We start from the raw sequence: 21,695 nt of genomic DNA, 5'->3' as shown, positions 1-21,695 counted from the left end.
CATATCTACCTACTGACTTCACCACAGATGAACAGATGTCAGGTTGCCTGACCCTGGTGGCCCTCCCTGGCCAGATATTGAGTGGCTGGTCTCTGGCTGGGGAGGCCCCTGCCCTTCCAGAGGAAGCTACCCTTGCTGTGTGCTGACACAGTTGGCATATTCAACCTTCTCTTCCCTATCTTGCTTGCACTCCCGTAAATAATAAGACAACAAACTCAGGGCTCCACTGGGGTCAAGGACTAAAGAGGTTTGTCAGAGAAAGTGCCCACTGCACTTGCCATGGTGTTGTTAGGAAACCTGTTTTCAGGCTGCAGGATCTGAAAGCTGTTCATTGTTTCCCAAAGCAATGCTGACCATGCTAACCCTGAGATCTCCATCTGGAAAAGAGAAAGCTCTTCCTGAGAGGCTACAGTGTTCCAGCCCTGGCACAGTGACTGCTGTCCAGCAAGCATAAAGTAAGCTGAAGTGATTTCTGAATGGTGCTGTGTGTGGCTTCTCGGAGATGGTCCCACACTATCCAGCTCTTGAGGCTCCACCTTAGCACCTATCTTAAAGGTAAGAGAGTGTTCACCTTCTCCATGTGCAGCACAAGATAGGAAAAGGTTGGGATGCAATAGAGGTCAAATAAATACAAGTGCTTCTCACTTTTGCCTCTGTTTTAACAGTGCCTCTGAGCCTCCTTCTAGTACTAGGATTCTGTCTGGGCTGACTTTCAGCCTTTCTCTGAGCCCTGCTACCAGCAGTCTCCTGGGGAAGTGACTCAGCCAGCCCAACTAGATCAGATGAAATGAAAAACATAAACAGAGGTTGGTGTGGGAGCAGAGCAGGTCCCAACTGCCAGGCCAGCACACATGTTGTTCAGGAAGGATAATGAGCAATCCACAGCACAGCTCCTTTGAGCAAGGACTTGACAAAAGGTGGGGGCTCCCAGCCAGGTCTGTTTTGGCACAGGAAGGCCAGATGTAATTGAGCAGTGCACTTTCTTGCTCAGTGTTGCTCCCTCACCTCCTATTCAGACCAAGATCACTATTTCAAAAAGCCTCCTCATAGTCAACTTCAGTCACAGTCATTCACTTAGAGGGGCAAAGGGATTCTCACACATGTCACAATTCTATTCCACAGCAGGAAGTCAAGAATGGACTGAGCACAGTGCGGAAACCTCTTGAAAGCAAAATGAACCTCCTGGTCTAGAAGCAGCACTTCCAGAGCTTTCTGTGTCCCCACCACAAGGGAAGGAAGTGCCAGCCATGGCTGGGGACATTGTCATCTCCTTTAGTAAATTGAAAATTCCTGCCTCACTTGTCTATCTGTAAATGAGGCAAGAACTATGCTAACTCAGGGAGTCACAGGGACCCTCAAAGGGCAGGTGCTACATGTCCAGAGGCAGACAGGTAACATTAGCAGCTAACTCTAGAGGATAGGGACTGGGGTAAGAAGACTTTCCCCCAGACTAGCCTCAACAATGGGAGGGAATGAGCAGACCCAGGGTGCATAGGAAGGTCACTGCATTCCAGGGAACCTGGGACTTGTTGTAGGGAATCTGGCTCACTCTGTGTGGGCCCCGATCTCCTGCCAGGTGGATCTTGTTACGGTGCCTGTTGCCAGTACTGATCAACAGCTTGGCAGGGCTCAGATATGAACCAGGCATGGGGTCATCTGTCCAGGGCCAGCTCCGAGGTATGGAGTGCCATGCCAGTGAGGCGTACAGGTCCTGCACACTGGCAGCAGGGGTGAGAGTAGCCGGGAAAGAGCGTTGTCAGATTCTGCGGGAGCCCTGTCTGGAGTTGTTATGGCAACTGCGCCGGCAGAACCCGGGTCGCTTCTCCGCGGGGGCTGCCAGCAAGGGGACGGACTCCAGTTGATCCCCGGGCCTATAGGGATAGGTGGGTACCCGTAATGGGAGCGAAGCGTGAGGAGATAGCTAGTCGGCAGGGTAGGAGGATGCATGCTCGGGGCGGCGGGCCGTGGGCGGACAGTGCCGTACCACCCCAGGCATTGGCGGGGGATTGGGCAGCCCGGTACCGGCGGAAGAGCGGGGCCTACCGGCTGCGGTTCGACAGTGCTGTGCGAACTGTAAGCTTCAGGGATCGGCCTTTCCCGGGGTCCCTCAGCTTCTGCGGGCGGAGAGGGGGCGGCAGAGCCCACTAGGAGAGCACTGGGGCCGGGCAAGGCGTTTGTGGGGCCGGGCCGGGGCGGGTTCTGGCGGAGCCTGAGGGCGGCTCCATCGCTCACCGGCAGCAGCGGGTCAGGACGGGTCCCGTCTCCGCGTGGTGCTGAAGGGACAGCGCCGCTGCGGCGCGCATGCGCGGGAGCACCCGCTGCGGGCAGGGGCGTGCGCTGGGGACCGGCCAGCTGGGGCAGCTGGGGTGCACCGGGAACTGGGGTAGCCAAGGGGCTGGAGCAACTGGTGTGCGCTGGGGAACTGGGATCGTGGGGAACTGAGGTGACTAATGTGCACTGGGGAACTGGCGTGCCCTGGGGAACTGGGGTAATTGGAGAAATGGGACAGGCGGCGTGCACAGCGGAGCTTAGCGCGCAAGGGGAATCGGAGTATTGGGCCGGTGTACCGCTGGCGCTGGGAGCAGCCTGCAGGAGCCGCTGGGCACCAGTGAGACCTCTGCCCGGTAGCTCCGCTGGACCGTGCGCAGCGCTCTCCTCTGCCCGGTGCCTCTGCCCGGCAGGGCCGAGCACTCCACGCCGCCCCGAGGGCCGCCGGGATCCGGTCTCTCACCGCCCCCAACCAACCTCCCGCCACCTTTGCGCCGACGCGGGGCCGAAGGGAAGGGGCGGGGCCGGGCAGTGGGGCACGCGCACTTCCGCTCGCCGGCGTGACGTCAGTCACTGCCGTCGGGGGGCGGGGTGAGGTACAGCTGATGGAGCGGCCCGCGGAGCCCTGGCGTCGTGGCAGGTACCGGTTAAGGCCGGCGGGCAGAGGCTGTGGTCTCTCCGCCGTGGGATCCAGCAGCAGTGGGGTGTGTTCGTCCTGGCGGTGCTTCCGTAGCCTTCTCGCTGCGGCGGCGGGGCAGCCTAGGTGCCGGGCCCGCGAGCAGAGCTCCATAGGGTGGGAGTAGGGGGTGGGGAAAGGGTGGTGTACTAGCCGCGGGCGAGCACCACAGGCTGTAATTGTTGATGAGGCCGAGTCGAACTGCGGTCTCCGGCTCGGGGGCCTCCTTGAGGCCGGGACCCCTTTGCTCGTTCCTCGGCTCCAGCCCTTCCGCTCGCGTCCCGAAGCCGAGGCCTCCGCAGCGCCTCCTTTCCGCAGAGACGCTGTGTCCCCGCGCCTCGGAGGGACACCTCTTTGGAGGGGGGCCGGAGCCTTGTTGTTTCCTAATGGAAGGAGGAGGTATCACAGTATAACTAAGGTTGGAAATGACCTCGAGGGTGCCCACCCCATTCCCCTCACAAGGTGCCCTAATTGCTTGGCACTGTATACGGGGCGTAGCTGCCCAGGTAGAGTGATGCTTAGACATGAAGCAAGGTCCAGCTGACGTGTGGATGATGTGGTAACGCTGGAGCAGGCACTCATTGCTTCACTGAGGGATAGAGACTCCTTAAGCAGAGGCTGAAAAGCCCCACCCGAACTCTCCTGCAGGGCAATGCAGGCAGGTGGACTTGGATGCCTAAGCAGTGAATATCCCAGGCTGGGGAGGAGGTGATGTGGGTGGCAGGCGTGTGCCGCACTGATGGCTAGCCAAGAGGTTTCATCCCGTGGGGTGACTACGGGAGACGTTGCTGAGTCTTTCTTTTTGGCTGTTCCTCCTAGAGGCACCCAGCAGTAGGTGTGAGGTGATCTAGCCTGTGTCTCACTCTAGCCTGGCTCCCTGGCACCTGATGATGAGTTTAACCCCCTCCAGTGGATGCCTCCTGGACCTGCCCTGGGAAGACATCTTGGTTCCACATATCCTCTGTCATCTGCCACTGCAGCAACTGCTGAGTCTGCAGAGGGTCAGCAAGTCATTCCAGTCTCTCATCCAGCTGTACCTGGCCAACATGCGCTGCTTCGACTCAAGCCAGGTACTAGATGGCTCCGAGGCAGGGGCAGACATAGATGTCCTACTGCTCTGGAGCTAACAAGGGACCCTCTGACTATATGGGCAGAAGAAACCCCTAGCAAGGAGGCTGGCTTTTCTTCAGGGGCATGGGTTAATGTCTTGGATGTCAGATGGGACAGATGTGGCTCAGGGAGGAGAGGCAGTGATTCAGGGCCCAGCAATGCCAGTGTCTTTAGCAAGAGGCCTTGGGAGGAGTGAACCTGGAAGCTCCACCCAGGCTATCATGGGGCACTGGCTGGCAGGAACACAAGTGAGCTCTGGAGTGGCATGGCCTGTTGCTACCTCAGGGAAGTTGTACAATAGTATCTGACAGGGGAGAACTCTCTGCCTGGTCTTCAGGGTAAGCTTGTGCTGGTTCTAAGAGACACTGCCTGGAACTTGGAATGATAGGATTAGCTACTGTTCTGAGGACACAGAGTTGTCTAGCAAAGAGGTTTTGGAGGGCAGAGGTATGGAGCTTATCACAAATATTTAAGTGCAGGGATGATGGGGGTTGGAGAAGCCAGAGTGTCTTCTAGCTTGTGGCAGTAGCTTTGATATGAGGGGAGAAGAGCATAATGGCAGGGTTGGCCTGGCATGAGGAGGTGAGATGGCTTTGGTCACCACTGTCACAGTGGAAGAGAGGGGAGAATATTTGGTGAGGAGCAGGCTGATATGAAACCCTGGTGGATGTCTCATTCTTTCTGGGTTCCCCCACACAGATTGGACCTCCCATCCCTCAAGCTGCATTTGTTAACCTGCTGAAGGACAATGAAGTACTGCAGCAGCTGGCACTCCAGAACTGCTCCGACTGGCTGACAGACACAGAGCTGCTCCTAGTCATCAAGCAGAATCACCACCTGCACCAGATCCAGCTGAAGGGCTGTGCCCAGCTCAGCTGCCGAGCACTGGTGGCCATCTCGCTGCACTGCCCCAACCTGCGCCAGCTCTCCCTGGCTCACTGTGAGTGGGTGGACAGCCTGTCCCTGCGCAGCCTGGCTGACCACTGCAAAGCACTGGAGGCTGTGGACCTGACAGCCTGTCGCCAGCTGAAGGATGAGGCCATCTGCTACCTAGTGCAGAAGTGCAGCAGGCTCAAGTCTCTGTCACTGGCTGTCAATGCCAATGTGGGTGATGTGGCCGTTGAGGAGATTGCCAGGTGCTGCCCTGAGCTGGAGCACCTGGACCTCACAGGGTGTCTGCGAGTCAAGAATGATTCCATCAGGTACTAAGCAATGTATGGAGCTGGGGTGGGGGTAGCAAGTGTCTGGAGCGGGGAGAAAAGACCTGGAAAGAAAAGTTAGATTTCTTCATGCTATGGGCTACTAAAAGGCCAATTTTTCACTCTATCATGGTGGGTAGGTCTGGGATGTGACTGTCCCTTGAGTTTCTCTCAGACCACCTGGGTACTGCTTCAGGAGGGTGGTACATGTGTTGCACAGTGGTGAGCACTGGGCTGCTGGGAATGGAGGAGGTGATGAGTGGTGCACATAGGAGTCCTGCCTTGCAACTTGTATGTGATCTCCTTTTTTGGCAGGGTTTTGGCTGAGTACTGTCCCAAGCTGCGCTCACTGAAGGTGAAGCATTGCCACAATGTGGCTGAGTCCAGCCTGAGCATCCTCCGAAACCGTGGGGTGGAGCTGGATGTGGAGCCTCCGCTGCAGAGGGCTCTAGTTCTCCTGCAGGACGTTGTTGGCTTTGCCCCTTTCATCAACCTCCAGATCTAGAATGGCTGTTGCCAGGGAGGGGGGACTGATGTGACGCTGGGATCCTGGGAGGATACCGGAACTGGCTGCTGTGGAGATGTGCAGAGGGAGAGGTTGGTCCTGTTGACAAGGCTGGCCCAAGTGGGGCTCACTCTTTCTTCTGGGGCTGTTTAGCAGCCACTGGGTGTTCATGGGTGGACTTTGTTGGTGCCTGTGGAGAAGTAACTCCCTCTGCAGTGGTGTGAAGAGAGCGAATGACATGGGAACACCATGGTGCTGAACAGGCCTTGGCCAGGCCAGCTAATAGATAGGACTTATTATTTATTGTATTTTTAATCTCCAAGTGGCAGCTGTCCAGAGAACAGGAGAGTGTTTGAGGACTGTTTCCTGGGGCGGGTGTGCAGGGCATGCCAGTAGGCCATCTGAAGAAAGGAGAAAAGCGACCAGTCCTCCTTCTGGGAGAGGGCAGGTTCCTATGGGTTTCAGGAGGAGGGCAGAGGGAGCCCAGTTCAGCCTGTGGCCACTGGCCAGACTGGCACTAAAGGATTGGCATGGCCATGGTGCAGGCAATGTGTCTGTCCAGGCCTAAGGGGCTGGTTTAGGCTGGTGCAAGGCAGGAGTTGTTTTCAGGGGGAACAGGCTCCGAACTGCAGTTTCACTGATAGAAAAATGCCAAACCTAGCTTTGCTGTCCCTGAAAGCAGCTGGTCATTGCCATTGGTTTCTTCCAGTTTCTGAGTTAGTATTTCACTAGCACACAGGCCTGCTCTGTATCCTGCCGTGTGTCGTGCGGCTCCAGCTTTGGTGCTCAACAGTGGTGAGAAATGACAGGAGCCCTGAGTGGGCTGTCAGCTGAAGTTTATGGAGTGCTGTGGGTTCTGTTGGCAGGAAGAACCTAGTTCTGGTTTAGGACTTCAGCCTCATGCCTTTTATCTGCCAGGCACTTAAACAAATAGCCACATCTTGTGGTGAACATGATGGAGGGAGGATGTCCCTGCTTCAGTCTTTGGCCCCAGGAGGGATTGGAGTCCATGTCTGTAAAGAACGTGCATGCTCCAGCTGAACTACACACCAAGTCACATCTTTATTAACATTGGCACTCCATTTAAAGCAGCAGTGCACACAGACTTGTAAAACGCTTGCTGCGAAAGCACAAGCCACATCTTAGATCTAAAGATGTCCCATGCAAAGAATAGCAGAGAATACCCAGGCCCTGGAGAGCTACTGTAGTGTGCCTCTGAGGACAGAGGGACCACTACACGAGAGAAGTCTCCTCCTTGTCATCTGGGTTAGTTCAGGAAGCTGAAAGCAATGTCCGGGCTCCCAGGTTAGTTCCAGTTAGTGGCAGGTGGAGGAGTCCCCTCATCCCTGGTGCCACATGTCCATCCTGCCATACGTGGCTGGCAAGGTGGAGGATGATGAGCAGGAGGACCTGGCTGTCAGTGGAACTTGTACTTCCTGGCTGGTTTGAGGCTGATGTAGGTTCTCTTCATCTCTTCGCTCTCGGGCTTCTTGACGTCTTTGTACCTCTCTCCCTTTGTACTCACCACCTGGTTATCAATATAGCGGATCAACTTCTTGGGAGCCTGGAGAGGAAGGACATTAACACCAAGTGGATGGAGAGCCTATGGAAAGGGAGGGTGCCAGCAGAAGCAGAGCTATGCTTTGGGGATCAGGTCGGGGAGGACTGGGGTGGGCTGCTTTACCCATCCTTTGGCCACAACTGGGGTAGGAAGCTGTCTGATGGAGGGAGCAGAAACAATGCAAGTCAGGAATGGTAGGAACAGACAGACCCCGTGGTGCCTTAGGCAAGCTAATTTTCCCTCCTTGCTGTCAAGTGGGCTCTGTGAATGGTCCTGCCTTTGGCCTGCCCTGTTACTTTTTTGGACTTGCATCTTTGTTTTCAAACCCTGTAGCCAAAAGGCATCCAAACTGCTTGTAAGCTGGGACTGCTGCTCTTACCTCTTTTGGTGGAGCTGGCCGATGTGTTTTCTGATCATCTGCACTATCCACCATCATGTATCTGAAATACAAGAAACATTTAGTGAATACAGTAACATGCATTATATGGGGCTACTCACAACTTACATCCTTTCTCACCTGGCTGCTTTGTGGCTATAGCTTGCCTAGATTGCAGCTAGGATCACTTAATATTCCCCTCTAGATGAAATGGACAAGAAGTTTATCATCCTCCTGGTGAGAATCCATCAGGATTCTCCTGGAGTAGCATCCTTGGCCACATGTGAAAAGTAGAAAACCTATGCAGTTGAGAATGCTGATAGCTTCCATAGAACTGAGAGAAGTGCCAAGATCTGGTGTGCTCTGCTATTGGGGCAGCTTTGTTCCTCCTCAGCCCAAGTGATGGCAGCCAAAGGAGACAGATGAAATTACAGGACCAAGCTGGCTGCTTCTGACCCGAAGAGATGGTGTTCTTTTCACACTCTACCTACTACTTCATTATGAAACAGGTCTGTGCTGGAAGCAACTTCATAAAAACATCACCTCATCACCTCATTCCCCATGTAACTGAAACATCAGGGCCCAAGCATCTGCTTTGCTGTACTGCTGAGTGAATTACTACTTTGGAGACTTCAGTGCTGGTTTAGCAGGTAGACAGCACAGCTGACCTTAATTTCTCCCTCAGTAGTTAGTATAGTTGCTCCTGTGTATCTTCAGCTGTGGTGATCTGCTCTCTGTACCTGTGCTTGAGTGATGTTTAAAATACAGGATGTTGCCAAAATGTCATTAAAATGAAGTTCTAGCAGCTGGTGTTTTTATTCCCTTGCTTGTCACTCTGAAACAATCCTGCATGGGAGACAAGCAAGGATGGGGATTTCTGATTCTGCCTGGATGTCATTCTGCCTTGCTTTACATCCTCCCCAGTCACAGAATAAAGAGTTGATGGGCTAGGGAAGATAAAGTGGCACAAAAGATGGGGCTAGACAGACATGCCTGCTAGGATCTCAAAACAGATCAATGAAACCACAGTGTGGGTTCTCCTATTGAGAATTCAAGGCTTCTGGAAATAAATAAAGGTAAACCAATCTAAAACCACCTTCCCACTCTAAACCCACATTCATTAGCAAGAAATCCATAGGGGACTTCAGAGATGTTTCTTTGAAGAGACTGAATTCATACTTTTAGCAACTGAAATTTAATCATCTCAGCATTGCTGTACAGGCAGTCTCTTAAAGATATCTTTAGCCTTGTTTGGACTGTCTCCAAGGATGGAGATGAATGAGTTGCTGTAGTTCTGCAAGTCACCATGTGTTACCTGTGCTGCAGCGTGATGTTTATGCCTTGAACCTTTAACCTGGACCTCAGCTGATAGTACCATGATTTACTGTATACCTGTAGGAGGCTGAAACCTCACACACATCCAGTGCTATGACCTGGCTGGTGCACATAAGGTTTTTTTAGAGCTCTGGCACAGAAACAGTTTGTTTTTTGGTTTGTTTTTTTTTTTTCTATTGTGCTTGGATATGTTCAGCTACACCCAGATCAAGTACGTGGTATCCTTACTAAATGTTGTACACTCCAAGATCTTCATAGACAACAGTGTCGTTTTGACCTTCCCCAAACGGTCACCTCTTCCATTATTTGGAGCAGGATGAGGGATTCTTTGCTGCTGGGTACTTACTTCTGTAGGATAACCTGTTTCAGTTCCTCGTGGTTGGGTGCTCTGCGGGGCCGAGCCAGTTCCTGGGAGAAGACAGGGCAGGAGCGTAAGCAGCACAACAAATGGGCTGTAGAGCTATCCCCCGCTAGCCTAGTAAGCTCAGCTGCTGGTGGAACACTGTGCCAGGGGTTGCCAGGAAGCAGAGTGCCAGACAGCTCTGCTGGAGTGCTGCCTCAGCTGTGGGCACAGCCTGTACTCAGAAAGCCAAAGGAGAGGGGCTGTTGCTTTAAGTGACTCTTCTTGCTCATTGTGCAGAAAGTTCCTGCAGTCCCAGCTTTTGCTTACTGCAGACAGCTGAGACACCTGTGTCCCCCTGAGTTCTGTCAAGCTCTTTGGCCCACTGCCACTTAGCTCAGGGTACAGTACCTTCACACTTGCACCTGCTGGGCCAATTTCCACCTTCTCCTCCACAATCAACTGCACTGCCTCCTCCAAGTTCCCCAAGGCCATGGCAAGTGCATTCTTTGCCTGGATCATGGTACATGCTGGGAACATCTCCAGTAGCAGCTCCACCCCATCCTTCAAGTCATTGCCTTCCTAGTTGGGGCAAGTGGCAAAGGTAAGTTTGGGAATACAGTGAGAAGAGGGATACAAAAGAGGGTTGTACATTGTCAGTAAATTCAGCTTGCCCTTAGCTGAAGGCTCTCCTTACAAGTGTGACTAAATCCAATTCATGAAGCATCTTTGCAAGGACAAAGCATCACTCTTTTTCAGTCTCCTCCCCTTGTATTTCAGCTTTCTTTGAAGCAGGGCTGCTATGATCTGGCTCATCTGTGTGGTTGTACTATGCATCTCTAGGAGTTGGTGTTCTGGATGCTCTGGTGAGAATGCCTGAAATCCTGTTCACCTGATAAAGCTGCATGTGCTTTGATCAGAAAGAAAAGGGACTGCTCAGCAGTGACCTGTGGCTGTATCAGAAGGAAGCACAGCAGCAGCATTTCCTAGAAGATTGTGGACATGATTTTACTGCAGAACAGGAAGAGATCAGTACTGTAGAAATGACAGAGCATGAGGGAAGGAGTAGGGGAGCATCTGCCAGGTGCCATGATGCCTATAGCATAGGTCATGCTGAATGGTGCTATAGGATCAGGACTGTTGGGCCTCTCACTCAAGTGCCATTACACCTTAGTAAGTGCACAGCACAGGTCATTGAGGGCAGGACTGGTGTCTTTGAGTTGTGACACCCAGATGTAACTGCTTCCCATTCAGGTGCTGTATGATAGCTGGGCAGAGACATGGTGATCCAGGTCAAAGTGTGGAGTGAAGCTAGGGGAACAGGGTGAAGCAGGCTGGAGCCTGGCTAGCACTACAGAGGTATTCCTATGGTGCTGCTGTGGTATCTCTGAGGGCACTAGGACAGGCTCTCTCAATCATCCCTCTGCCTCATCCTTTCCAGCAGCTGGAACAGATGAGCCACAGCGATGGCTCATACTCTTCTGTCAGCACATAATTACCTTTTTCCGCTTACTGACAGGCCATACAATGGAGATCACAGACACCTGTGATGCTGTGTCACAGCCTATGCTGTGGTTCCTTCCAGAGCCAGAAAATGCCCTCAGGTGATGCTGGCAGCCCAGTGGTGGTGACTGTCCCCAGTGCTCCTGTTCCTCTGCAGGCTGCTCATACCTTGGCCCCGGCTCCGTTTGTTAGAGTGCACAGCCTTTCCCCGTTGCAGGCTCCAGCTCCAGGCTCCTGGCCCTCGGTCAGGTCTTCAGAGGGTGCTTCGCTCCTGCTTTCCACGACCTTTTGGCCAGGTTTTTCTTAAAGACATAGTGATATCTTCTGAGGAACAGCCCCACTAAGGCTAGAGCTTTCTGTTGGCACCAAATTGCTACTGCATCATGTGCAGAAGCAAATCCCTTTTAAGTGACAAAGCACTCCTGTCTCTCCTGCCCTCAGCAGGGACAGCTGCAGCTCTGCTCACATGGACCTTCAGGAAGGCAGTGCTGGAATGCCCAAACACTGAATTTCCAGGCCTGACCAGGCACGGGCTGCTTGCAAATTCAATTCTACCTGTCAGTTCTTGGTCCTCTAGCACCTGTGGCTGTAGATACTTACCTTATTTTTGTTACATTTGTAAGAACTCCCTGTTGTTTGCTCTAACTTTGAACTAAGGTGTGGTTTTGATTTTAAATACAGGAATACACTCTGATAATCCTCAGGCTGTATGTGAGCCAGCGCACCCTGTGATCAGGTTACTTTGATGCATCTCTCTATAGGCTCTTTCTGTGTCACTGTAAGAGTCATCATCTTTATTCTGTCCTCTCTAGAGCTGGTATGGTGCTATCCTTCCACAATCTGACTACATCAGGATCCTCAAAGGGTATGATCAGGGGACCAGAGCAGTAGATTTTGTCAAGTTCAAGAAAGCAGGAAGTAAGACAAAAGGTAGGACTGTACGTTCTACGCTGTGTAGCCTTCTGGCAAGACAGCAGTGATGTTATTAGGTAAGAAAAGCCCAGACTGGTGGTCCTGAAAGGTGCAGTATCTAGGCACTTCACTTGTTCTTTAGTGGGAAGTACCTTTGGGGTTGACTAATACAGCAATCCACCTGATTTGTGAATGCTAAGGTTAGAAAGGGACATTGGAATAGTGTAGTCTTCTGCAGTCCTGTATAATGCAAACTGCAGCATATCACTGCTGATTTTCCATCAGTGCCAGGGTTCATAGGTCAGTGGAGAGTGAGCTTTGAGGATGCTCAAAGTCTAGAGGTGATACACATAATCAGCTGGATCCTTTACTTGATGGTGTATCTGACAGAGGCTGCCCACTGGTAGATGGCTATCAGAAGCCGGCAGAAATCCTCACTTTCATAATTAACCAACAGTATAATTTCAGCAAGCAGCCCTGTATCTGGAATTTCTTCCTTATTGCTCTGGATCTGATTTCAACAGAGGTGTGTGGAGGTCTCAATCAAGACCAGTATGTCTTGGACAATATTCCACATGACTCAAATCTCCTATGTGTTGATATAAAAAAACCTAAGTGAACATTAAAAAAACCTCATCAATTAATTCTGGCTACCTTATGAGATCCTAAGTGTGGCAAACAGACTGTATTTTATCCTGTGACGTTGTACAATTCCAAAGACTAAGGCTGAAAATATGCAAAATACACCTTCTTGTGTTAAAACTGTCTGTGTAACTCACCTTTGCTGCGAGCTTCACCAAGCCTTTCTGAGAGGGAAAACATCATTTCACAAATGTCCCCACTGCAAGAGACAGAAGCTGCATCATTAATGTAAGGAATAAAAGCAGTAGCCTATCCTACTTGCCTACTTCTGCTTGATGAGAATCCCAACAAAATAAACTGGTATTTGAGATGGCCAAAGACCTACTTGCAAACTGTACTGGCAGTAGCATCTGTATTTTGGCAAGGACTGACTTAATCATAATGGCACAGGTTTGGTACTAATACATCTTCAAGAAGGTATAACAAAAGAATTTATGGTACTGAAGGGCTTAGGTCCAGGCCCCTAGTGCACATACAAACCAGTAACACTCACATACCTGTGGATTTCTGCAAAACCAGGAATATATGCCTCCATCATTTCCACAAAGGTGTCCATGTCAAAAGTCTCCTCAGAGGACTCTGGTGAGCCCAGCTCTTCCAGGACACCCGTGATATAAGAGAAGAAAACATCATCCATCCCACTGGAGACAGAGAACACAGGACATGGCAGCAGTGTCAACAGGCCCATTTTTTCTCCACTTTCTTTCCATCCCCATTCTCCCTAACCTTGTGTCTTTCTAATAGAGCAGCAGAAGGCCCTTTGTGGACTGTATCTTACAGGCAGATCCCACCAGTAAAGCCTGGTAGCAGGGGTTGTGTAGGAAGCATTTTAGAGATAAAATACTGCATGCTCTCCTGCTTCCTGGGCAGCACTGAATGAAAGCCCCAGGGTGTGCCCAGGGGCTATGCTCCTGTAGGTGCTTCGTGTGAGCTAACCAAAATATGCCAGAGCTCAAACCCTGACTTTTCTATTCTGACTGGTATTTCAGGTGAGGTCATCACATTCTGACAACTGCAATTTCTGTGGGCTGCAGTGTTCTCTGCTTGCTGCTCTCCATACCTATGTCGCTGCTGCCACCGGCTGGAAAACTAACTGCTGTTTCAGCCTCAAGGTGACTGTAACTCTGTATGCAGGCAGAGGTAAAAGAGACAGAGCCTTGACATACCATTATGCTGCTGAGAAAGCTCTTTGGGAGCACTGTGGAATGAAGGGAATCCCATGTTCTAAGGTGTACTACTGGACAGGAAATTAATCATCTTGGCTGTCAATGAAATGACATTGCTTGATTGCAATGCTAAAGGATAGTTGTTTGAGCATTCTCATTAGAGCCTGCATCTGACTTAAGTAATACAAAGTACAGGAAGGCTACACGGTTCAATATAGTATGTAGGACCATTAATGTAGAGTTCAAGCTAGGTATTGGATTTTCCTTTCTCAACATACCTGAGGTCTGCTGCAGGAATGTGGGACTGGATAAAGTGTGTCAGTGTGTCTCGAATGATTCTTTCAAGCTCCATGTCTCTGTAAATCTTTTTTTTCTGAAAAAGAGGAAGAAAACTCCATGTAATCTCTAAGGCAAAAAGGAAATCAAAATATCAACAAGATCAAAAGAGAGGCACAGTATAGGCATCAGAACAACCTACAAACCCCTCCAGTGTCTCATCATCCCTGGGTAACAGCAGGCAAAAATATCCACAAAAAACTGTATTACAAGCACCCACTGGAAACACCAGCCCAAAGCAGCCCACTGTCTTGAGCCTCTCCTGCTCATGTTGATGTTGTCAGTATGCAGTTGTACTGTACATTGAAAATGTCCCCTCCAGGAAGCAAAGCTGGAAATGAAGATGTGTCCAGCAGCAGGACCTCAGAGCTGCCTCCTGAGCAGGATCAGTGTCTTTTCCAGTGACAAAGCTCTGGGTAGTGGGTTTTTGCATGCTCAGTGCAGAAAGGGGTGGACTTTCCAGCTAAGAGCAATCACAGTGATGCTTAGACTCAGGCACAAGTGGGAGGAAGGGTAATGTCTCCTAAAGAAAGACAACCTAGAGCGTATTTCACAGGAGAATACCAAGCAGGGCACAGACAACTAGTCTGCCAGCCAAAATATCAAAGGTCTCCAGGTCAGCTACAGACTGCCAGTGGAATCCTGGCCAAACAGGAGCCTGTTGTTGTGCTCAGTAAATGAGCCATTCTGCAGTTCATGCAGCTGAAACAAGGGGTGCTTAATAACCTAAAACTCAGGGGCATTCTAAGAATCACAGAGCTCCTACAGAAATGGTGGCAGAGGGGCACTGCCCACAGTCCTCCTTCAGCCATCAGTACCACGCTTGGACTGAATTGGGCAGAGAAAAGCCAACCCTTAACCATCTGTTCCCCTCGGGTCTACAAAGCTGCTGGGTTGGTAAACTCCTGACATAAGCACCATGTTTTTCCAAGGAAGGAAACTAGCCCTGCACACAGAGAAACTTACATAGTCATTGGTCAGAGAGTTTCCAAAAGTCATAAATTATCTGTACAAGAGAATTGAGTGCGCCCTCATTAAGTGTGCAGACAACACTAAGCTGAGTGGGAGTGCTAATGTGCTGGAGGGAAGTAAGGCTCTACAGAGGGATCCGAACAGACTTGATTGATGGGCCAACAGACTTGACTGAGGTTCAACAAGGCCAAGTGCTGGGTCCTGCACTTCAGTAACAATTACATGCAATGCTACAGGCTTGAGGAAGAGTGGCTGGAAGGATGCCCAGTGGAAAAGGATCCAGAGGTGTTAGTTGACAGCTGTCTGAATATGTGCCAGCAGTGTGCCAAGGACGCCAACAGCATCCTGGCTTGTATCAGAAATAAAGTAGCCAGAAGGAGCAGGGAAGTGATTATCCCTCTGTACTCAGCACTGGAGACTGCACCTTGAATACTGTGCTCAGTTTTGGGCTACTCACTGCCACAAAGAATTGAAGTGCTGGAGCCATAGAGCTGGGTCTAGAGAACAAGTCTTGTGAAGAGTGGCTGAGGAAACTGGGGTTGTTTAGCCTGAAGAAAAGAAGGTTCATGGGCCACATTATTGCTCTCTACAACTACCTGAAATGAATTTGTAGTAAGGTGGGGTCACTCTCTTCCCCCAAGTAACAAGCGATAGGACAAGGGGAAACAGCCTCAAGTGCCAGGGGAGACTTAGATTTGATATTATCATAGGGTTGGAAGGGACCACAAGGATCATCTAGTTCCAACCCCCCTGCCATGGGCAGGGACACCCCACACTAGATCAGGCTGGCCAGAGCCTCATCCAGCCTGGTCTTAAACACCTCCAGGGAAGGGGCCTCAACCACCCCCCTGGGCAACCCATTCCAGGGCTTCACCACTCTCATTAGGAAAAGTTTCTTCGATGACAGGGTTGTTAAGCGCTGGAATGGGCTCTCAGGGAAGTGACTGAGTCACCATCCTTGGACATATTTAAAAGACATGTAAATGGGGTGCTTAGTGACATGGTTTAGTGGTGAACTTGGTATTGCTGTGATAAGGGCTGGACTGCATTGTGCTTGGCCACCCCTGCAAGTGCCAAGAGCACACTGGCACTCCTCTGTTTGTAGATGGCCAGAGGAACATGCTGAAGTCAGCCAGGGACCTGCCTCTGATCATATTGAGGCTCCAGGGATTTGACTCTTGCTGCTGAAGGAGAAAGCTGTGACGCAGGTTAATACAGAAGTTCTCTGCTGGGTACATGGCATACCACATCTCCCTGCAGTGATTCCCCATCAAATAGTCCTAGTCTGTGCTCTTCTACTCTTCAGGGGTTTGAACAAATACAGGTTTTGTTACCCAAAGGGCCACCTCTTACTGAATCTCTGTACCAGTGCCATTCCCTTGGGGTGGTAAGGAGATGAATATGGAAAAAGCCTTGCAGATGTGGACATGAACAGTGAGACATACTCATAGAAAAGACCTGCCCCAATCTTCACTGTGTTCAAAGATAAACACATAAGCCATTTAATCAATAGGTACTATTAGTACCAACCCTCTGATCTAAAGCCAGTAACTAAAAAAAGAAAACAAGTTGTACATGTGCTTCTCACTTGGGGAAAATGAACGAGTTAAAAATGCCATACCACTGCATGACAAACATGTTTTCAAACAGCACATGCAGAGACAACCAGAGGAAGGCATCATCAGAAAATACTGTTTGCTGTTTCTGTCTTAAGACAAACCCTCCTGTAACATCAATTAGAAAATTCCCATTTCACAGCATCAGAGAAAAGCAAGTTTAAGATTCTGCAGGTGTCATTTCACATAAAACCCTGAAGCGAGCGCCTAAGCTGCTGCTTTTATTTTTCAAACTCACACGGGTGCTTTTGTTTTCATTTTTCTCACTTTTATAGATGTCATGACATGCAAATGTGGAAGGTGGCTGTAAAAACACCTTTCCATTGCCCTTTTGTTGTCTGTGTGTTCTCCAGTGGTGTGACAGAACCAAGTTTATCTTTGTCATCTGTCCTAGTTTTGCTGTGATAGAATCATAGGCCAGCCATGGGTTGTAGGCCATTAGCAGTTTTGAGTCAGCCAGTTTAGGCTGGGAGGGACAAAAGCCAGAGCAGCTGACCTGAGCTGACTGATAGGTGTATCCCATACCACAAGCATCATGCTCATTATAAAGGGGGAAGTTAGCTGAAGAGAGGCCTTCTTTCTGTTTCCCTGCGTCCCTGGAGGGGCTCACTCATCATTCTGCTCCTGAGGACTGCTTTCCTGTCTATTGTGACCACTGTACATTCACTGGGATGAGTATAACTTTGTATATTTTATGTTGGCATTAGCAATAACGCTAATTTCGTTGTTTCATTAAGCCTCTTTTCTTTTCAACTCATAGGTGTCCGTTCCTCTTCCTGACCCCCCTTCTCCACTGGGGGAGGAGTAATCAGATGACAGTGACTGTGGAAGTATAGCCCTGGATACAGGCTAAACATGGACATTATCTTTGACAACCCCAAAAAACCCCATGAGTTTTGTTCTTTCTCAGACATCACAAAGCCAATTATAAAATTCTGAATCTCACTACTGACAAGAATACTCTCCTAAGCAGCGTGGGTTTTTTTTCCTCATTTTAAGATTAATCTACAAATGCTGGTCCCTTGAACTTACAAATACAAAATTTTGGCTTTTTACAGAAGTCAGAGATGGGAAATCAACACAGCAGTCAAAATGTCACTGCTATGAAGATGAATGCTTATTTCCTTCTTTCTTAGTCTTCATGTCATCCTGGATACTGGAAATCTCAAACATTTTGTCTTTTCCATGAAACAGGCCAATATTCTACAAGAGCTAATGGCATAGTAACCAGTAACATTTCTTGACAACCCAATTACCTGAAAAACAGAGCACAATTCACCATGTCAAAAGCACTTTTGGGAGGTCCATAAATTAACTACTGGTAATTTATTCTGATCAATAGAACAGGCAAAGTCACTCATCTTGTTAATCATAGGCAAGTGTCAGGCTGGGACAAGGGAAACAGGAAAAAAATAAGTCAGCAACAGGAATATCGAAGCTGTTCCAGTCACCAACCGGTCTTTGAATCCATTCTCCAACCTCTGACAGCCACAAGAAATGCTGGTTTAAAGCATCTGAAAATATTTGGGTATTTTCCAGTGGTATTACCATGCTGTATCTGAAAAAAAAACTATTTCCTTGTGTATGTGAGAGGAAAGAAGGCAGGGTTTAATCATTGGATATAAATTCTCTCTGGCATCTCAGATAAATCCATTCAGCAGTACACTTGGATTTAAGGTTTACATCCAGAGAAAGCAAGTTGCCACCTTTAGCCTGCTTGTGAAGAAAGGAAACCCTTAAACAACAAAAACACAGCCTTACACTGAAGGACAGAGAGCAGGGAGGTGATCAAGTATTTCTTCAAGGGTTAGCCATTGCCCTTTCACCTGAAGAACCCATCTCTGCACCCATAAAATCAGAGGCAGCATGAGAGACATATGCACTTGCATTTGATCATGTATTGCCCCGGGGAAGAGATTTTATTGCCTGGTAAAGTCCTTACAAAACTCAGCACCTGGGGGATCTGTAAGCACAGTGGTCTTGGCTCAATGATGCTTGTGAAGACAGCTCCTGAAGGAGCTCTGGCCTTTCAAATTTGGTGGGCATTTTCTTGAAATAGAGTGGGAACTGATTAAAACTTAGGTAAAAATATTTGAAAATGGATTCTTCAAGTAATAAAATGATGTTGCTGAGCCCCGCAAAACCAAGCTTAGAATTATGTGAATCAGGATACCAAAACCCCTCATGCATTATGCCTTGGAATGTTGGTGGCCTTTTTTTTCTTCCCCCAGTGGTGACATGCAATAATTAAGGGGGAGATTTACTAGAAGGGTTTATCCTATGTGCACTGTTTTGTGGAGGAGTGATTTACAATGCATAGAATGATCTAAAACCCAAAGGCAGGAGAAATCAGTGTCTTGAGAGCTCAATTTTACTGAAAAGGTGTTACCATCATTTTAAGCTTCCAACCATGATTGCAATGTGGATTTTAAGATCACTCCAGTAGTTGCTAGATGATTCAAACATACCCATGAAAGCCTTTCTGCATTTCCTGTAATTGTAATGTAGGCTCTGCCTAACAGAGTCTGTTTTTTAAAACATAGGCAAAAAATGGTATTCCTATTGCTCTGTCCTCAGCTAGAGCCTCCACTTTCACACTGTGAGAACAAGAGATCTTCAACCTTTGCAAATCCCTGTCACTTAAACACCGAGGTTTGTTACTGAAGAGTGAGCAATGGGGCACTATATGTAATCTCATTAAGACAGGCTGGGTTTGAAATATCATGAGTGCATACACAATCCATGTGCCACCATAGCATATGTATTCCCTCACCTTAGGCAGAGAGAAGTGGCATCAGTTCTCAAAGTGTGAATGTGAAAATTATTCATTTTCTATATTACTTTGTCCACAGATTCTGCCCCCCTACCATCTTGAGAACCTAGTAATCGCCATCATCCTTGCATTTCCCTTCCTAACATGCAATGTCAAGTTCGTGGTTCTTGGTTTATTTTAAGTAACTGCAGATATTACACTGGTGTCTGGAGTATCTACTTATGCCATGCTCAAGAAAAGCTGGCATCTTTTGTACAATTCATTATAATCTGCTCTTCTTAAAAAAAAAAAAAAAAAAAGGGGGGGAGGCGGGGACAGGACACCCTAAAATCTGAAATGTCTGCATATGGCTGGATCATTTCCAAAGACTCTTCCACTTCAAATTTCAGTAATCATTCTCAAATGGTCAGTGGGATTGGATGGGAATGATTGATTGTGCCTTGGACTTTATATTAACCAGACAGACTTGAGCACAGCAATTTAGGAAATGTTTTTTGAGCTACGAGAAACTGCCATTTGGATGTACATCAACTTTTATGAGATCATAAATTTGCCTACCAATGCCTTGAGGTGTCTGCAAGTGGAAAGAGATGGGTGTTGTATGCCTTAGATGTTTCTCTGAAGAGCTTAAAAGACGGTTTATGTAAATCTGGTCTGACTGAAGAATCGACTGTAACACCTTGAGAAGATTCCTTTAGCTCAAGTTTCAGTACTTATTCTTAAGTAACTGGACAGGAATGGTTCACTGTGCTGTCTTTGAAAACTTGTTATGAGAAAGCAGCGCATGCCTCATGCAACTGTGTGACACAGCCTCAGAGGCAATCTCTGAAAAGTGAGACCTGCAGGACAGAGAGAACTACTTTACCTTGTGAACCTCTGATGACTTAAATAAAGCTTTGTCAGCTGAGTAACACCTCACAGATGTAATTTCAGTGCTCCTATTTCTGGTTGCTAACTAAGGAAGTTCCTGAAAGGACTTTTGTAGTGTGGTTGCTACGGGAAAGCACACTGAGGTAATTGTGTATGTTAACAGAATTACCTGCTTAGTTCTCTAGCATTAAAGTGAGGTTTTAAAAAATAACTTAGTTCCACTAAATTACAGTAATAGGAGACAGTAATGCCAGTGGCCAGACTCTTCTCTTTCCCCTAGATCTACATTGTGCAACTGCACTTGGATGGTGGCGCTCTGCAGACGTGGAGCCTTTACCTGAGCAGAAATACTGCTGTGCAAGAACCTTGGCTCACAGATGGTGTTTATGAAGCTGCTTCAGTGCCTGCAGGCAAGTTGATGGTCCATCCTATGGCTGCTTGGTCCAAGCCATGAATGAGGGTGTCCTTCATGGGAAAAGAACATTGAGTTAGTTGGAATTAGGAGTGCACCAGAATCATTCTCCTTATAGTGGTGTTTATGTCACTTGTAACTATTTCCCCTAATGCAAAAGGTACAGCATTATCTTTTGGAATAAAATGTCTAACGTAAAAAAGCTAACTTGGAGGTGAGAACTACACACTTGTCAGTTTTCAAATTCACTGCCATGTTGAGATGTTTTTCAACATTTGCTATTTCTGTAGCAAGGCCTGCAGTGCTCTCTGAACATCACCGATGCACTCCTAAAGCACTACTGGCTTTATCGCCACTGTGAAGAACTTGTTTGGTGGCTTTAAGGAGCCGGAGCAGAAAGCCAGCGCCAGTTTCGCTGCTGCTTCTCCTTGCTTGTGGCTAGTCACCTCGGCACTGACACTGCACTGCCCCGCTAGGCCGAGGCTGTTTATCCTCAGCCGTAACAACCCGTCTATGGGCTCGAGTAGCTTTTATACTAGCAGTGTCCGTGCCCTCTCACCAGCGGACAGAATTGTGTCGGGGGGCTGAGTTTGGCAAGAGCGTTCAAAATAACCCGCAAGCAGCCTGACCCCCGCCTGAGAACCGTGCCCCTTCGCGCCCCTCGCTCTGCCAGGTTTCCGCCACGGACAAAGCGCCGTCCCCCCTGCCGCAGCCCTCGGCCTGCAGCCAGCTCCGCTGCCGCTCTCCGGGCAGCAGCGGGCTTCTCACACCTGCTCGCGGACTGTGGCGTTAAGCCAAACGCCCGGGATCTCTCGGGCTCCCGCGCTCCCCAAGACGCAGCGGGGACACCGGCCGCAGCAAGGACAGGGGGGTTGCAGGCTGACTTCTTGGAAGCCGCTACCAGCAGTCCCCGGCCCGCCATCCCCCGCCCGGTCACCTCGGCCCCGGAGGCCCCGCGTGCCTCCGCAGCCGCGCAGCGAGAGGGACAAGGCGCGTGATAGTGACGGTGGCGGCAAAAAAAGGGGTAGGGGTCACCTGATCGCTCCCGCCGCGGCCTCACTCCCTCCCGACGCAGGTCCCGCGCGGCGCGGTTTAAAGCGTCACGTGGCTGCGCCGCTGTCAG

The 21,695-nt window shown here is 49.4% G+C and overlaps 3 protein-coding genes across 6 annotated transcripts in view; 1 reads left to right on the top strand and 2 right to left on the bottom strand.

Moving 5' to 3' along the window:
- Positions 1-2,112, bottom strand: part of PSD (pleckstrin and Sec7 domain containing) — a 53,741-nt gene extending 51,629 nt beyond the window's left edge. For both annotated transcript variants that reach the window (XM_068139735.1, XM_068139736.1), the window contains exon 1: positions 2,044-2,112. The gene's annotated coding sequence lies outside the window, so the exon portion shown is untranslated. The remainder of the gene's footprint in view (positions 1-2,043) is intronic.
- A 736-nt stretch (positions 2,113-2,848) lies between these two features.
- On the top strand, positions 2,849-8,500 carry FBXL15 (F-box and leucine rich repeat protein 15). Its single transcript, XM_068139730.1, has 4 exons — positions 2,849-2,908; positions 3,764-4,014; positions 4,754-5,256; positions 5,569-8,500. Exons 2-4 carry the CDS (start codon positions 3,832-3,834, stop codon positions 5,756-5,758), a joined length of 876 nt encoding a protein of 291 aa, XP_067995831.1. The 5' UTR covers positions 2,849-2,908; positions 3,764-3,831; the 3' UTR covers positions 5,759-8,500.
- CUEDC2 (CUE domain containing 2) lies at positions 6,815-21,695 on the bottom strand. 3 transcript variants are annotated; one of them, XM_068139731.1, is made up of 10 exons: positions 21,608-21,695; positions 20,498-20,625; positions 13,872-13,966; positions 12,925-13,068; positions 12,565-12,626; positions 11,042-11,175; positions 9,782-9,952; positions 9,377-9,438; positions 7,699-7,759; positions 6,815-7,322 (listed from the first exon to the last, which is right to left on the bottom strand). In XM_068139731.1, the coding sequence occupies exons 3-10, from the start codon at positions 13,943-13,945 to the stop codon at positions 7,176-7,178; spliced, it is 855 nt and encodes a 284-aa protein (XP_067995832.1). In that variant the 5' UTR covers positions 13,946-13,966; positions 20,498-20,625; positions 21,608-21,695; the 3' UTR covers positions 6,815-7,175. The 3 variants fall into 3 exon arrangements, with proteins under 3 accessions (XP_067995832.1, XP_067995834.1, XP_067995835.1); XM_068139733.1 differs by lacking the exon at positions 21,608-21,695 and adding an exon at positions 21,510-21,578; XM_068139734.1 differs by lacking the exon at positions 21,608-21,695 and adding an exon at positions 21,343-21,363.

This window comes from Melanerpes formicivorus, unplaced genomic scaffold (assembly GCF_026170545.1).
Source record: "Melanerpes formicivorus ecotype bairdi unplaced genomic scaffold, bMelFor1.0.p_v2 SCAF_6, whole genome shotgun sequence".
Lineage (NCBI taxonomy): Eukaryota > Metazoa > Chordata > Aves > Piciformes > Picidae > Melanerpes > Melanerpes formicivorus.
Note: the sequence above shows the minus strand (reverse complement) of the source record. Positions and strands in the feature narration are given on the sequence as shown.

What these genes read in the sequence shown, in the direction of transcription:
- CUEDC2 (XM_068139731.1), bottom strand. Translation starts at nt 13,945, where the DNA reads ATGGAGCTTGAAAGAATCATTCGAGACACACTGACACACTTTATCCAG. An exon ending in GGTTTTGCAGAAATCCACAG is followed by an intron (nt 12,627 to 12,924) that starts GTATGTGAGTGT and finishes TGTCTCTTGCAG; the next exon opens with TGGGGACATTTGTGAAATGA. An exon ending in GGCCAGCTCCACCAAAAGAG is followed by an intron (nt 7,323 to 7,698) that starts GTAAGAGCAGCA and finishes CTTCCTCTCCAG; the next exon opens with GCTCCCAAGAAGTTGATCCG.
- FBXL15 (XM_068139730.1), top strand. Translation starts at nt 3,832, where the DNA reads ATGATGAGTTTAACCCCCTCCAGTGGATGCCTCCTGGACCTGCCCTGG. An exon ending in GCTGCTTCGACTCAAGCCAG is followed by an intron (nt 4,015 to 4,753) that starts GTACTAGATGGC and finishes TCCCCCACACAG; the next exon opens with ATTGGACCTCCCATCCCTCA. An exon ending in GTCAAGAATGATTCCATCAG is followed by an intron (nt 5,257 to 5,568) that starts GTACTAAGCAAT and finishes CTTTTTTGGCAG; the next exon opens with GGTTTTGGCTGAGTACTGTC.